The 16,684-nt window shown below is 54.7% G+C and overlaps 2 protein-coding genes across 2 annotated transcripts; one reads left to right on the forward strand and one right to left on the reverse strand.

Moving 5' to 3' along the window:
* Nucleotides 1-74: 74 nt before the first annotated feature.
* On the forward strand, nt 75-12,537 carry KAT5 (lysine acetyltransferase 5). Its single transcript, XM_054036042.1, has 14 exons — nt 75-163; nt 251-317; nt 4,066-4,134; nt 4,819-4,955; nt 5,421-5,600; nt 6,385-6,465; nt 7,096-7,170; nt 7,761-8,009; nt 8,541-8,630; nt 10,142-10,282; nt 10,944-11,037; nt 11,116-11,275; nt 11,556-11,637; nt 11,979-12,537. The coding sequence occupies exons 1-14, from the start codon at nt 152-154 to the stop codon at nt 12,111-12,113; spliced, it is 1,572 nt and encodes a 523-aa protein (XP_053892017.1). The 5' UTR covers nt 75-151; the 3' UTR covers nt 12,114-12,537.
* A 1,237-nt stretch (nt 12,538-13,774) lies between these two features.
* RNASEH2C (ribonuclease H2 subunit C) lies at nt 13,775-16,341 on the reverse strand. The gene is made up of 5 exons (XM_054036043.1): nt 16,205-16,341; nt 15,770-15,957; nt 15,386-15,498; nt 14,938-15,057; nt 13,775-13,937 (listed from the first exon to the last, which is right to left on the reverse strand). Exons 1-5 carry the CDS (start codon nt 16,324-16,326, stop codon nt 13,905-13,907), a joined length of 576 nt encoding a protein of 191 aa, XP_053892018.1. The 5' UTR covers nt 16,327-16,341; the 3' UTR covers nt 13,775-13,904.
* Between the last annotated feature and the right edge of the window lie 343 nt (nt 16,342-16,684).

Below are 16,684 nucleotides of genomic sequence, written 5' to 3' on the forward strand. Positions count from 1 at the left end.
TCTGAACAGGGCCAGAGCCAGACGCTACCGAAGCTGATGTTGAGTGGGCCGGAAGTAACTATGACAGACCGGAAGGGACCCTACGCGATCCCGGAAGTGTCCCGGCGCGGGGAACGGAAGAGAAGGCCGCGCTCCCCGGCGAGCATCCAAGATGGCGGAGGTGGTGAGTGGGGTCTGGAGGGTGGTGTCCGGCAGGGTGGGGGCGGGATTCCCGGGAATCGCCGCTAACCGCTTTGCATCCTGCCCGCAGGGGGAGGTAACCGAGGGCTGCCGCCTGCCCGTGTTGCGTCGCAACCAGGACAACGAAGATGAATGGCGTAAGTGAGGGGTGGGGCTAACTGGAAGAGGGTGTGGCTTAAAGGGGCGGGGCTAGAGGGTATATGAGTACGATGGGGGATAGCTGGAGAAGAGGGGGTGGGACATGTGGGGTTATGGTGCTTCCTGTGGCGAGGGAGGGGGCCCTAAGGAGGCTATAGGGTTGGGGCCAATGAAGAGATGGGGTGGAGGGAGAGATGGGCCCAATGAGGAGGATTGGAGGACGGGCCAATAGGGGGCCCTAGTTGGAAGAGGGATAAGGTTGGGATATTTATGGAAGATGGAATGGGGAGTGTGATGGGGCAGTAACTATGTAGAGCTGCGCCCTTCTTTCCTTGTAGAGGCCTTGAACCCAGATTGTGGGGGTGGTTGGTCATCTTGAGACCTTGGCATACTCCAGGTTTGAGTTTTAGGCTCCCTAGGGAAGGAAATGTTGGCCTGTCATTTTGGAGCTGCCTGCCTATCTCCTGATCACATGGGGTGCCCCAAGTGTGTAGGATAACCACCCCACTTTAGGTTATGAGCGAGGACCCCAGGGCAGCATTTGAATGCAGGGGCTAGTCACACACTGGGCGGAGGAGACACTGGGTAATACCCAGGGCACTGCCCCAGAATCAGAATGATCTCATGTAACTGTAGAACTGTATTGAGAACCAGAGTTGGCCCGGGTGAGAATGTGTGCTGCAGGGATGCACTAGCCTCTGAGTGGTCCTTGGTACCTATAAACACAGATGATTCCTTGTGCACCGTTTTTCCTACTCACTTATTATCTCTCATCATATACTTGGACTGTGAGCTCTTTTGAGCAGGGATTGTCTCTCATCGTGCAGTGCCTGGCACAGTGGGGAGACCCCCCTGATCCTGGTATGGGTCTGTCTGTTGTCTGGCACAATGGACCCCTGATCTGTGATCAGTCTAGGCCCTATCATGATACAAATAGTGAATAATAAAAAAGATGTAGATAGTAATGCCTTGTACATCCCATTCAGGGATCTCAAAGCTCCATGAAGCCTCAATCCCAGGCAGGTCACTAGTATTATTCTCATTTTATAGATGGAGAAATTGAGGCACAGGGAGGGAAATAAACTTGTCCATAGTCACATGTCAAATGGCAGAACTAGGGACAGAATCTTCGAGTCTTGACTCCTACTCCTCTGATCTTTCCAGTAGGTTCAGAGATTTTTGAAGGCCATACTCCCCTGTCAGAACTGGCAAGAGAACCAACAAGTCCTGATTCCATGCCTCCAATGCTACAGTTATGGACGGCAGTACAAAGCCCCTTCTCCTCTAAAGATTACTTTTCACTCCCCTCCCAGAGCCAGGAATAGAACTCAGGATTTCTGACTCCCAGGACCCTCTTTTATCAATATATAATTAATCACACTATTTGTGTATTAATTATGATTTATAATGAATGACATAGATACACAGAAAATGTTGGCTGTAGTGAAATGCTGCCAGAGTTGGGACAAAACCAAGCTCTAGCATGAAAAATGTCTTATTCCAGTGAAATCCAAACAGCATGTGTTTTTCCAGACACACTCCTGTATTAACATGATAACCTCTCATATGTCTATATTGTCACCCTCCCAAGTTCTGCGAAGATATTTCCTGCCAGATCCAGTAGAATCATGTGGGGCATTGCCCTAAATCTGTAACTATCTTGCAGAGGGTATTTTTATTTTATACTCTTCACAGCCTTCCCATTTAAACAATTCCACAAGCATAGGAAAAATTCCACGAGCAGAGGTGTAAAATCTCTTACTTTGCAGTGGAATAACCTGATACGGGGTGGATTCCCCCAATATTTAGAGGATGGGAGGATTCCAAAACTCCTGTTCTTTTTTCTGTTGACCCTGGACAGTGTCATTATCCTTATAAACCCCCAGTCTCTTTTGGGATCCTGCACTCAGCTGTGTCAAGTGTCAATGACTTCCAGAGGCTGATGGTGTATTACATGAAAAAGAATGTCCTTTGATCTGTTTTGAAGTTTCTCTGAAATTCCCATTGCTCTTGTGCTACGAGACATGGAGAACAGAGGTTCCCATCCCCATTCTCTATCCCAGTCATTCTTGTATATACTTTTATCGTGTAACATTTTCTTCATCTCCTCTGTAAGACAAACAATCCCAGTCATTTCATCTCTTCCCAGGAGAGGTTCCCCCCCCCCCCCCCCGGGTGCCTATTGCTAACCTATCTCTGAACCCCCCCCCCCTCAAATTCCGGTACATCCTTGTTGAGCTGGGGTGACCAAAACTGAATGCAGTGATCTGGATTCCAAGGCTTGGCCATCCATTCTGACCTCCAGCATCACCCAAGCCTGAGAATCTGTCACAGCCATTCCTGCATCCAGCCCAGATCTGGTGGTTGAGCTAGAGTGCAGCTTTTAGAAAGAGATGTCTAATCTTGATTTAAAGACTCATTTCTAGCCTGAATATCCAGCTTCCGGCTGCTGGATCACCTTCTAGCTTTATCTGCTACATTAATGAGCCCTCTGCTGTCAAGAATCTTCTCCTCATGTAGCATGGTCCAGTGACCTTTTAACCTTCTCCTGTATAAGCGACATAGATTGCACTCACTGTCAGGCAAGTCTTCCAGACCTCAAATCATTCTTGTAGCTCTCTTTCCAATTTTTCAGCTTCCTTTTGAAGTGTGGCCATCTGAATGGGACACAGTATCCAGTAATGCTATTACCTCTGTATATGGCCCATCCCAGCTCCTGCTTGAGATACTCCTGCTTATCCATCCAAGAATTACATTCACCCTTTTAGCTACAGCGTCACACTGGAAGCTCATGTTCAACTGGTTATCTACCATGAACCCTATGTCCTTTTCAGAGTTGCTGCTTTCCACAGTACAGTACCCATCTTAAACAGTTCACCTGCTCTCTTAGCTGTGTGACCTTGCGCCTTTTGGACCTATAGTAGTTAAAAGTAATGCCCAAGATGACTAGAACTGAAGGAATTGAATCAAACTAATATACATATTTTTTTCTTTTGTTCCCAGATTGTTCACTGTGTGCATTTGACAGCTCAATGCAGTTTCACTCTTAACTCTCCATAGTCAATTTCTTCACTGCTGAAAAAAATCCCTGATAAGCATCAACATGGGGTTAAGAAGAAAAACCCTTCTAAAAGTGTTTTGAATGGAATATAAACAATAGCTGGGAGATTGCCCCTGATCCCGCCATGCCCAGCACTTCCCATTGAGTCCTCTAGCATGTTATAGAGTGCAGCATCAGGGCTGGAGTGTTTCCTGGGAAACAGTGTCACAAACTGAGATCTTTTCAAAATATGGCAATTTTGAAAAATTGTCAGTTTCTGTCTAAAATATACTGCCTTCACTACTCATTGTTGGGGTGGTGTTTATATGGAGGCAGTTCGGTCTAGTGGTTAGAGCTGAGGGCTGGGAGTCAGGATTTCTACTCCCCTTCCGCATCCAGGATTGGAAACTAGAACACTAGGGGCCAGGCCACCTGTGTTCTATTCTCCGCTCTGGGAGGGGAGAGGGAGAAGCAGGGGTATGGGGGGGAAGAGATTTGGGCATGACCCTCCCATCACAGCACCTAACTTCATGCAGCCTGTTGTAACTGTGTTCCCCCCTGCCAATTCCTGGTGTCAAGCAGCCACCCTGTGCATTCTGTTCCTAACTCTGGATCCCTGTGGTGTATAAACATTACAAGGGATGGTTTCTTGCATCTGCTCTGAGTGTAAATTTCCTCTGAAATGCTATTTCCTTCTCCCCCTGCAGCTCTGGCTGAAATCCTCAGTGTTAAGGACATCAGTGGCCGGAAGCTTTTCTATGTGCATTACATTGACTGTGAGTAAACTGGTTGGCCCTCGAATAGGGAGTTCCTCTGGATTCTGGGAAATAAGCTATGGGGTTTTCCTCCAATCTGGCCTTATACCGTGGGGACTAGCTGGCTCGGGGATGGGGGGAGAGAGTGGAACACTGGGCCTTTCCCCTCTAGGGGGTGTTGGCTCTGATCCAGCTCAAGGAACTCTAGATCCTTTGAGGTTTCCCATCAGAGTACCATGGCAAGTGGGGTCGGGGACCCAGTAGGTGGTGCGCTTACTTCAGAATCAGAGCTGACCTCACTGCCCAGCAGGACACTGTCCTGTTTGGGGGTCTCCTGTTGCGCGCACACACAGGTGAGGGTGTTGCGTATAGTGGCATAGTTATGAATGTCCTGAGTTCTTGGGCTTGTACTTTCCCTCCTGAAGACCTTTCCCCTCTCATTATAAACCTCACTCATACAAGGAAACCAGGACTCCTGCTTCTGGAGCCGAGACTCTGATGGAGCCAAATGTTTTGGGTTCAACTGTCCAAATGGCCAGAGGGTGGTGCTGTTCACCAGTGTGAGGCATTGCTTTCCCCTCTCCAGCCTTGGGCAGTCTTAGCACCACTTTTCTGCCTGGGACTGGCTGTCCGCAGGGGCCTCTTTCCTCCTTTCCCATCACCCTAACAGAGAGCACCACTAACCTGGTCTCCCCACCGCCGCAGTTAACAAGCGTCTGGACGAATGGGTGACCCATGACCGGCTGGACCTGAAGAAGATCCAGTTCCCCAAGAAGGAAGCCAAGACTCCCACCAAGAATGGGCTGCCTGGCTCCCGGCCCAGCTCCCCAGAGCGGGAAGTGGTAAGAGGAGCTGGCCATAGGCCAGGGAGGATGCTAGTGCTGCTCTGGGGGATGCTATAGGGAGCGGGCTGGGATGAGAGTGCTGGCCTGGGGATCAGGAGGAGGACATCAGGGATGGTTGGAGGGTCGGGGGATGGGGAGATGTGGACGCTTACCCAGAACAGTGTTCTCCCTGATGGCCCAGACCGGCTCCCTCCACCTGATCCCGACCCAGGGGTTGCAAACATACAGGTCTACAAGGCAGGGATGCTAGAGTACCACTTATCCTAAGAGCAGGGCCCAGCATTGGCCCTAGCACTAAGGCATCGTATCTCTCTGGACCCACGTACTCCTCTCGCTGCCTGGCCCGCGGTGAGCTGGGACAGTGGTGCCATGCCCCCCTCACCTGACCAACATTGCATCCTCTCCCCCACTGGGTGTGTTGGTAACTCCCCCCCCCCCACCTCCATCTTCATCCCTACTCAGAGGAAGACCTTGGATCTGTCTCTACAACCTGCCTCAACTCCAGCCAGCGGTAAAACCCTCCCCATCCCAGTGCAGATAACGCTCCGCTTTAACCTACCCAAGGAGAGGGAGGCTGTTCCCGGGGAGCCTGACCAACCCCTCTCCTCCAGCTCCTGTGTCCAGCCGAACCATCGGACAACGGTACGCACCGGCGCCGGGGATACCTCCCCCACCTCGTGTCCTCAGCATGGTCTGGGCATGGCCACAGGCTGGGATCGCGCCAGGTCATACAAGCTGGCCGGGGTCGGGCTGGGTCTGGACTTGCATGGGAGAACCCCAAGGCATGGTGCTGGGGATTCACTAGGGGGTATTCTCCCCCCATCCAGAGCTCACTGTCCTTCATATCATGATGCTAGAGGGCAGTGCGCTGCTGGCAGTGGGGGTCCAATAGAGGCACTTTTCCCTCACAGTGTGAAGCTAGAGGGTGCTGTGAGACCTCAGTCAAACGATGCAGATAAGGAACCACTCTTGGTCATTAAAGATCTCTCGGCCCTTCCCTCAGAGTCTTGGTGTGAACCACGGTGTCCTAGCCAAATCAGAGCTTGGACGGTTACTTTCTGCCTCCCTAGAACTTCATGCAGTTTTAGCTGGAAAAGAGATTTTTATCCTCCTGCTCTACACTGTCATGCACTGTTAAACAGCCCTCACACCCCACCCCAGAGGGGGGGAAGTCTCTTAGCACCAGGCCAGGGATCTCTGTATAAACAACCCTGTGCCCCACCCCAGAGGCAGCTGCAAGTCAGTGCTGGGTGAGGGATCCCCATATAAACAGCCTAGAAAGTTTTTTTTGAGATTACAAGATACTGTGATGCCCGTACATCTGCAGATGAGAAGCTGCCCCCGCGGGGGATGCTGTGCAGGGGCGGACGACTGTGAAGCTTTGCAACATCCCATGTGGATGAACCATTTTTTGGGTCTGTTTCAGAAGCGGAAGGTGGAGGTGGTTTCCCCAGCAACCCCCGTCCCTGCTTCCACAGAGACCACTCAAGCCTCTGTTTTCCCCCAGGTAAGAGCAGAGGGGTTGATGGGATGTACAGGGGTGAGGGGTATTTCCATCACAGGGAGAGCTCTGGGCACTGTTCCTTGCTCCTTCCTGCCCAGGGCTGGGTGTAGGCCCAGGCACAATTACTCTGAGACCAGTGCCTGAGCTCCTGGAGTTCTGTGATCAGGGCAAAATCACAGCTTCTCACCCTCATGCTTGGGGAGAAAATGTAACCCAAATGCAACCAATACAGCAATGCCTGAGTCTGCAGAGAGCCTGAGCCAATCCCTCCAAGATAGAGCTGCTCTGGGCATCTCCAAAGGGTGTTAACCCCCAGCCCCACTGCTTAGTGGACTCAGCAAGGTGCTCTGTGTGGAACAAAGGGTTCAGCCCCAGTGGAGATGACACCCGCCTGCCTGCTGGGGGAAGTTCTGATGGGTCCTCATGCTTCCAGCCCTGACTCCTTGGCTGCCGGTGGGGCCAGGGCCTGCCTTGTGGTGTCAGATTGCCTTAAAACTGCCTTGTTCCTAGCTTCATCCCACTGGTCAGGTGATGATGGAGGCGGAGCCCCTCCCTGTGCTGCTGCCAGGAAATGGCTGATCCCTCCTCCCACCCATGGCCTGTACATAACACCCCTCTCACCTTCTCTTCCAGAACGGCTCAGCCAGGAGAGCAGTGGCTGCCCAGCCTGGCAGGAAGAGGAAATCCAACTGCCTGGGCACAGATGAGGTAAACTCTGCCCTGGCTTGAATGGAGGGATGGGGTGTTAGCTGCCCCCAGCCAGGGAAACCACCAGCCATAGCCAGCAGTGGAGGAGCTCTCTCAGGTTCCCAGGGCAGCAGGCAGGGATCCACTCCATGAGTGATCAGTGGGGTCCCTCCAGGATTTGGCCTGGAGCAGCCGCTGACCGGAACTTTATCTCCCCAGCTCTCTGCTAGCCCCTGCCCCTTTCCCTGGGGGAGATACTGCTGGCGCAAGGAGCAGCCCTGAGCCCCAGTACAGGTGAAGTCATAGCCTGCCCAAGGCCGAGGTTGCAGCACCATCAGGGTTGGGTGTGCTGGGTGGGGAGAATTGGGGTGGGGGATCTCCCAGGCCCATTCTCTCGGACCTGGAAGCCCTGCAGGATCTGGGAGAGGAGCCAGGATTCCTTTCTGTGCCACCATGCACACATCATCAGCAGCCAGCCCTTGGGTTCTGGAGGCCCTTGGGAAGGGCACAGGGAGGCCTGATTTGAGACCGAGTTGGGGGCGGGGCCCAGAGAGGAGGGGTTAGGAGGGCATGTCCAGCAGCTCCTGACCCTGCCTCTGTGCCGCCTGCAGGACTCTCAGGACAGCTCTGATGGCATCCCCTCGGCCCCGCGCATGACGGGCAGCCTCGTGTCGGACCGCAGCCACGACGACATCATCACACGCATGAAGAACATAGAATGCATCGAGCTGGGCCGGCACCGCCTGAAGCCCTGGTACTTCTCACCCTACCCGCAGGAGCTCACCACCCTGCCCGTGCTGTACCTCTGCGAGTTCTGCCTCAAATACGTCAAGAGCCTCAAGTGCCTGCAGAGGCACCTAGTACGTATCACCCTCCCCGTGCCCCTGCATGGCCCCCGGCAGGCACAGCCTTGACTCCATGATCCCAGGGCTTCTGCCCCTGAGTGTGTTCCCTAGCGTGGCACTAGGGACTCTGGCCTGCAGGGAGCAGGATGGGTGACTCAGTAGGGGCTGCATTTCCCTCCAAGTTGGTGCTGACCTTGGCACCAGGCAAGGGATACCTGTATAAACAGCCCCCTTTGCCCCACCCCAGAGGATGTTGCATCTCAGTGCGGGGTGAGGAGTCCCTGTAGCTGTATAATTCTCTAATCCTAGTTCTACCAGCTGGAAGGAGAGGGAGAGGCAGACTCGATCTCTGGGGGGGTTTACTCTTCGGCTCCAAGTAGCCTGTTAGCCACTCCCCTGAACTCTGCTAGATGCATCCAGTTCTTTCCCTCTCCCCTTGGAACTCAGCCCCTCTGGCCCTCAATCATTGGTGTCATTCTGCAATCGAGGTGCCCCATGTGCAAGGTGCAGTGTCTGACTGCTTGCATGGGATTCTCTCTCCCACAGACTAAGTGCGACCTGCGGCACCCGCCTGGGAATGAAATCTACCGCAAAGGCACCATCTCCTTCTTTGAGATCGATGGGCGCAAGAACAAGGCAAGGGGCAGACCTGGGGCAGCAGGTCCCCTCACTAGGGAACGGCTGGGGTGGGGCTCTCTGTTCCACCTTTAACCCTTAGGAGACTGCCTGATTCCAGGGTCTGGGAGCCTGGGTGTGTGACAGGGATGTCTGGCTATGGGAATGGGTTTAAGTGGCTACAATAGAGAGGGGCTGGGAGTCAGGACTCCTGGGTTCATTCCCAGCCCAACTGATGCCTCTCTGGGTAACCTGGGGAAGTTCCTTCCCATCCCTGTGCATCGGTTTCCCCTGTAAGGGATTCTGTCACACTCTCCTCCTCCATAGAATCAGAAATGTAGGGCTGAAAGAGGCCTCAAGAGGTCATCTAGTGCAGTCCCTTTGCTAAGGCAGGACCAATAAACCTAGATCATCCCTGACAGGTGTTTGTCTAACAACCTGTCTTAAAAACTTCCAGTGACTGGGATTTTACAACCTCCCTTGGAAACCTATTCTAATATTTAACTAGAAGTGTGGCATCCAAATCTGGACACAGTTCTCCAGCTGAGACCTCACCAGTGCTGAGTAGAACGGGACCTCCCACATCTCACATACGACACTCCGGTTAATACACCCCAAAATGACATTAGCCTTTTCTGCAACTGCATCACATTGTTGACTCATACTAACCCCCCGATTCTTTTCAGCAGGACTACCACTAAGTGAGGTACTTTGCACTTGTCTTTATTGAAATTCATTTTGTTGATTTCAGACCAATTCTCCCAATGTATCAAGATCATTCTGAATTCTAAACCTATCCTCCAAAGTGCTTGCAACCTCTCCCAGCTTGTTGTCACCTGCAAATTTTATAAGCTTAGTCTCCACTCCAATATCTAAAGTCATAAATGACAATATTGAATAGTACTGGACCCAGGACTGATGCCTATGGCATCCTACTAGCTTCGCCCTCCCAGTTTGACAGTGAACAATTGATAACTACCCCTTGAGTACGGTCTTTTAACTAGTTGTGCACCCACCATATAGTAACTTTATCTAGACCAGAGCCAGTCCTTGAGATCTCCCTGACACAGGTTAGGAAGGCTGCAAGCTGGTCCCTGGTATCAAAAAGGTTGAGAAACACTGAGACCACATTTCTCTAGTATCAGAGGGGTAACTGTGTTAAAGACTAACAGATTTATCTGGGCATAAAAAACCCCACTTCTTCAGATTTTGTGTGGGGTTTTACCCACGAAAGCTTATGCCTAAATAAATCTGTTGGTCTTTAAGGTGCCACCGGACTCCTCGTCACATTTCTCTAGTTTGATTATGACAGCGTCCTGGGCAACGTGGGACTTTAGTACTGTGGCCTGAGCCAGTCTGATGAAGCGGGCTGGAGAAGGTCTGAGTGCAGATCCCCGTTGGGCCAGGGGCTGGTAACTAGAGCTGGGGCCCTCCCCAGCAGCCCCCTGAAGCTAGCTGACACACACACACACACACACATCCTGGCAGTAGAGTGAGGATGTTAACGGTTCCAGCTTATGCTGTCCCTGCAGAGCTACTCACAGAACCTCTGCCTGCTGGCGAAGTGCTTCCTGGACCACAAGACCCTGTACTATGACACTGACCCCTTCCTCTTCTACGTCATGACAGAGTATGACTGCAAGGGCTTCCACATCGTGGGCTATTTCTCCAAGGTGAGGGGTACTGCCCTGTGCTCCCCGCTCCCTGGATGGGACCCTCCATCCCTGCTCCTGTCACGGCCCTTGCTCTCCCACTATTCTCTGGCCAGCCAGAGCAGGTCACTGTGGTATAATAGGAATTCCATGGGCTGGCCCCAGTGCCTGATGAAATGCGAGCCTCCCCATGGAGATGCCTGAAGGGTCATTGAAGCTAGGGAGCATCTGAGACACTAGCTGTTGGTCAGGGAACCACTCCCCCATTGACCAGGCTTTGTCTGTGGCTATCTGGGATGAGGGGGAAGGGGCTGCTGTGACCATGCATGGGAACTTGTGGTTGGGGTGAGGGAGGGGACTGGTGTGGCTGTGGCTATAGGTGGGGATTGAAGGCCCAGATAATGTGGTTATGGCCCCAATCTGTGGCAGGGGGCTATCGTGGCCTGTGAGAGGATCCATGGGAGGGTGTGTGAGAGCAGGAATCTGTGGCCAGGGTCAGGATTTGTGGAAGGGGGCATGAGCGGGAATTCATGTAGGGGCTGCAGTGGATGAGGCCAGAACTCATGGTACCAGGCATGGGGATCTGTGGCAGTCTTGATGGTAGGGGAGTCACTGGAACACCCAGCATCAAAGCAATCTGCAGCCACTGGCTGAGGTGTGAATCCTTTGCTGTTTGCCGTAGGAGAAGGAGTCAACAGAAGACTACAATGTGGCCTGCATCTTGACCCTGCCCCCATACCAGAGGCGAGGCTATGGCAAGCTGCTCATTGAATTCAGTAAGTGGCACCTTCCCACCCCAGCTCCCTCCCCGATCTCCATCTCCCTCACCCCATCTCCTCCCACTCCCCTGGCAGGCTACGAGCTCTCCAAGGTGGAAGGGAAGACGGGGACGCCAGAGAAGCCACTCTCAGACCTCGGGCTCCTCTCCTACCGCAGCTACTGGTCCCAGACCATCTTGGAGATCCTCATGAACCTGAAGTCTGAGAACGGGGAGCGCCCACAGATCACCATCAAGTGAGTGCCCCGCCCACAATCCCAAACTCCACCCTCAATCCCAGAGCAGAGGATTCTGCACCAATAATCAGTGACAGGGAACACAGACCCAGTTGTCATTAGGAGTCAGAGTTAACACTTTATGGAGGGCTGCTTCAAAATCATTCCCTCGACTGTGATTCCAGGGCTGGTCGCAGACAGAATGGCCTCAGAGCACATGGGGAAGGTGCCGTTGGCTGCTGTGCACTCCCACCCCCAGGTCACTGCCTTCTACCCCTTCATGTCTTCCATTCCCTTTCAGTGAAATCAGTGAGATCACCAGCATCAAGAAGGAGGATGTGATCTCCACGCTGCAGTACCTGAACCTCATCAATTACTACAAGGTAGCCACCCTGGGGGGAATGCTCTGGAGGCTCTGGAGTGAGATTCCTAGTGGTACCCAAGAGGGGCAAGTGGCTTCCTTGTATATGTCACTAGCATGGAGAGATACCAAGGCATTGGGGTAGCTGAATTAAGGGGGGGTGGGAGGCAGGACTCCTGAGGTCTGTCCCTGGCTCTGGGAGACAGGGGATGCTGATTGGGCTGCCACATAGGACCGAAACACATCAATGGAGTCTAGCAGCTAGGTTGGCTCAGGTCCCTTCACTAATTTTCTCAGGGACCCTGACAAGACATTTCTCTTGAACCCCATCGCTGACTTGGGCCCCTGCTGTCTCCCTTAAAGGGCCAGTACATTCTGACGCTCTCAGAGGACATAGTGGACGGGCACGAACGGGCGATGCTGAAGCGGATCCTGCGCATTGACTCCAAGTGTCTGCACTTCACACCCAAGGACTGGAGCAAGAGGGGCAAGTGGTGAGAGGCAGGGCCTGTCTGCCACCCACTCCCCCATGGCCCTGGCATGGGGCCTCACAGACATCCAGCTAACGTGCAGCTCCTGGGAGTTTATCCCAGGGCCGGGACAGACTGGGCAACAGCATCTCCAAGGATGATCATGTGCTCTGCCACAGGGCTAGTCTGGGGCTGCATCGTTCTCCGGCCATGGCTCGAGCTCCATGGGAAGGGGCAGAGGCCCCCATGCTGCTCTCCTTGTCTCAGCGCCAGGGTGAGGGCCCCATTTGTGTGTAGGACTTGCATCTTGCCAGGCCACCTTGTACAGTGGGGGCTGTGACCGAGGAGCCCAAAGGCTGAGAATAGGTGGCCCTGGGCCCACAGCAGCTGGCCAGCATTTGCATTTCTCTGTCACTCGATCTGAGTTTTTGATAAAGATCCTGGAACTAAAATGATTGATCCTGGACCTTTTTAATCAGCTAGAGAAGGATGAGGGGTGCTCAGGCTGCATTATCCTCCCCAGGGCTGTGCAATACCCTGAGCAGCATCAGGCCTCGACTCCCAGGGATTCTGGGGGGCAGCCACTTCTTCCACTAGTGAGCAGTGTCCCTGCCAACAGCAGCTGCTATGTGTCACCCCAGAGCCAGCTGCAGCACTCCCTGTGCAATGAACACACCCGAACCCTGGAAGGGTGCAGGCTGCCCGAAGCTGTGGCCAAACACAAGTTTAGGACCTCAAAGCTGCTATGCTCCCCCTGCCCCGGCAGCACATCTCTCTCCCCCTGGGAGCAGCAGTTCCAGCAGGATCTGGAACCAGATGTCCCCCACTGCCCGGGGCAGCACTGAGCAATGGACAGGTGATGGGCTGATTGCCATTGGGCCAAGACACTTAGGGCTAAGCACTAAACACTTCTCTGGCAGACTCATGGTGCTGATCCCTGTCCCGCTACTTCGGCCAAGCCTCTGGGCCTGACTAGCCCTGCCCTCCACTCCCCTCCAGGTCTGGCCACAGGCCCACCTGCAAACAGCAGCTACACAGCGGAGTTAGGCCCTGCTAACAGGGTGCTCCCCCCCCCCCCAAAGTAACAATACTGAATATTCCCTTGGCAAGAATGGTTCTGGGCAGGGACCCGCCTCGTGCCAAAGCGTGTGGCAGCCTGGAGAGAGGGGAAGAGAGAAGAAGCTGCAAGCACAACCCTGCTGCCCTGTCCTGCCTCTAGGTGGTCAGTCCTGTCAGGGTCTCTTGAAGGTGCTAGCACTCTTCCCTGCCTTATTCAGAGGAGGAAATGGAGGCACAGCAGGGAGGAGGGGGAAAAGAACCCAGGAGCCCTGGCTCCTGCATTAGAGTCCTTCCTGGGTAGCATGAGACATCTAGGGAGAATCATGGCCAAGTAGTTTGAAGAGTGGTTGGGAGTCAGGACACCTGGGTTCTATCCCACTCAGCTGCTGGGACTTAGGCCAGACTTCAACAAGCCTCAGTTTTGCCCTGTGCCGGATGTTGAAGCTGCCTGGCCCAGGGACCTGAGGGATCAGTGTTTGCAGCATAAGGTCCATAGCCCTCAGCCTTCCCATCCCCGATCTCCAGCGCAGAGGGCAGCCAGCCAGCCGTGGACCAGGGGAGATGCTGTCCCACCTGTTTCCAGGTGCTGGCTCAGTGAACTCTGGAATCAGGACTCAGACCAAGCAGGCATCTCTGTGAGATCCATGTATTCTCAGCATGGAGCTACCACGCAGGGTGGTGGGGCCAAAAAAACCCCCAGCGCAGACCCGAGAGGCAGCCAGTGGCTAGCAGTCCTGGGACCGCTGCCTCCACCATGGACTCACTGTTCCTTCCTCGACACTGGTGCATGGATCTGCAATGAGAGAGGTGACCTGTCAAAAGTCACCTGCCCCCCTGCACCCATAGGATTCCAGCCCTGAAGGGATAGCAGTGCAGGAACAGCTGCTGCGGTTAGGTGTAGCACAGTACGGCCTAGAGGCCCTGACAAAGTGGGGAGGTCTGCCATTGTACCAGGCACTACACTGCTCCCCCCCACTGAGACTGGGGCTCCTGTTGGGCCAAGCATTGCACAAACACCCCATGAGACTCATTGCTTTATGAAGCTCTGTCATAATCAACAGAGTGGAGGGGAAACTGAGGCACAGATGGGGCCAAGGGCAGGAGTTCTGAGCCCCAGTCCTGCATGGCAATTACTTTGCCTTTTCCACTTTCCCCACAACGGCGTAGTGCCCGCCAGGCTGGGCAAAATGTTTTGGACAGCATTTTCCATTTGCCCACGTCAAGGCCCACGAAAACAGCCACCCCTTGCAGGCCAAGACAGCCTCAGCACTCTGCCAGGCCTGGAGGCATTCCCCCTATTCACAGCTGCTGAGGTACCAGGGATATATTATGGGGCAGGGGCATGGCTGGGTGTCCACGGAGGGTATATATTATGGGCTATAGTTATTTCATCCCAGAGTATTTGACTCACTCTGAGGGGACCAATCATTATGGCATTTACCAGGCCCCATCCACACAGCCAGCCCCCCTTCACTAACAGAGTGTGTAGGTGAATGCAGGGGTATTGTAGCATGTAATGATTGCCTCACCACTAGCAACTCAAGGGATACTGGGCGAACCACAGAAGCAGCCTGATAATTGGATGGGGCAGGGCTGAGAACATAGCTGTTCATTGCTATAATGGACCAAACACAGAGCTAGTGTAAGAGTCTTTGTGGAATGGGGGGGGATCTTGCCCCCCATCCCTTTGAAGTTGCTGTGGCAGCAAGACCAGGCCCTAACACGCACCACCAGCCCCCCTCACCGTTCTGGGGTGGGGGTAACGGAGAGGAGAGCAGCACACCAGTACTTACGGCCTCGGCGATCTCTGGCCAGCTCAGAGCCAGGAGCAGCCCATCATCCGCACTTGGAGCCCGCTCCAGGTTCCAAACTGTCAGCGTCCCAAAGGTTGATTTCAGCCGCACGGTCCGCTCCTGCAGCACGGGAGGCTGGGCGTCAGGGAGGGGGACAGGCAGTGGGACTGAGGGAGCCCCCAGCCAGCTCCAAGGCACACCTCCCTTTAGCGTGAGGGTTAACACTACGCTGTTCCCAGCTCTGATGGCCTTGTCCCCAAAGGGGTAACACCACCCCTCCCACCCAGCCCCAAAGAGGGCATGTATCCCCGGAAGCTACCAGTGCCCCCTCCTGCTGGATCCCAACCCAAGGCAAGACCATGGGGCCAGCCCCACAGCCTTCCCCCAGGCAGGTGCTAGCATCACAGGGCTGCTTCTCCCCTATCCACTCCACCGCCACAGGGCTCACCTCCTCCTCTGTGCAGGGCCTTTGATCCTCCTTCAGAACCAGCCCTACATAACCTTGGGGCACTATCACCTCCTGCCCCTTGAGGCTCCTGCCACGGAAGGATACAGATTTCTCTGTGGGGAGAGAGACCGACACTGAGCTGGGGAGACAGAGGAACCTGGCCAGGGGATGCACTCGACTGAGAAATGGGCACAGCAACCCAAGTTCCATGCAGGGGTACTGGGGTCTATGCTGACTGAGGGGAGAGCACCCCTTACGGCGGCCCCATCCCATCCCTGCCGCAGCACAGCGCCTCCTAAGGTCAGCACTGCCTAAGGGGTGGGAGCCCCCATCCTGCTCCCTGCAGCACATCATCCCCTGGCAAGTATGGAGGGAGTCACCAACCCTGCGAGCCTTGGCGGATGGCCGGGGTGAAGTATCTGGCCACAGGGGCGCTGCCGTTGTGCTCCACCTCGCAGGGCAGCAGGTGTAAGACATCTTGGGGCGCCTCCCGCAGGGAGCTCAGGTCCAGCCGAATGGGGCTGCTGCTCTCAGACATCTTGCTCCAGAGGCAGGCACTGCTCAGCTGGGGCCTGGCGAGAGAGACACTGAGAGGGGGAGGGTTGTGGGGGCAGTTCCTGACCAGGGCGCCTCATCCCTTACGGGGGGGGGGGGCAGTTTCTGGGGCGCCAGGGGAGGAGCCTTGTCAGGAATCCGCATCCCCACGTGGGCAGGACCCTGCCCGGGATGGGGCAGTAGTAAGGGGTGGGGGTCTCCGGGCCCGGTTCGTGCTGGGCGCGTCCACTTCCGCCGGCTCTCCCAGCCTGGAGCCCCGCTCACCTGCTGCCCTCACCGAGAGTCCCGCGCACAACAGGGGAACAGGAAGACACCGACGGGAATCCCTTCGCGCCGCACGCCTCTCCCAGTGCATGCTGGGGGGTGTAGTCCTGAGGCCAGTGCATGCCGCAGGAGGCAAACCTCGCCCCCGATGCATGATGGGAGTGGTAGTCCCGCCCCGATGCATGATGGGCGCGGTAGTTTCCACCCTAAGTGAAACCCCTCCCTCCGATCATGCGGGAAGATGGAGAAGCAGTCTCTGGAACGAGCGCCTCCCTTCCCCGCGCTGACCCACATCCTCGGGGCAGGGATAGGACACTGGGTTGCATTCAGAGCGGGGTTGCCCGCTGGAGAGAGCCGTGCAGGGGGAGCTGCCGGCTGGCATGTGTTTTTGTACCAGAGGGATCAACCTGGGCACCGCATTTCAAGAAAGATGTGGAGAAATTGGAGAGGGTCCAGAGAAGAGCAACAAGAATGATTAAA

The sequence above is a fragment of the Malaclemys terrapin genome, chromosome 7 (genome assembly GCF_027887155.1).
Source record: "Malaclemys terrapin pileata isolate rMalTer1 chromosome 7, rMalTer1.hap1, whole genome shotgun sequence".
NCBI classification, from domain to species: Eukaryota; Metazoa; Chordata; order Testudines; family Emydidae; genus Malaclemys; species Malaclemys terrapin.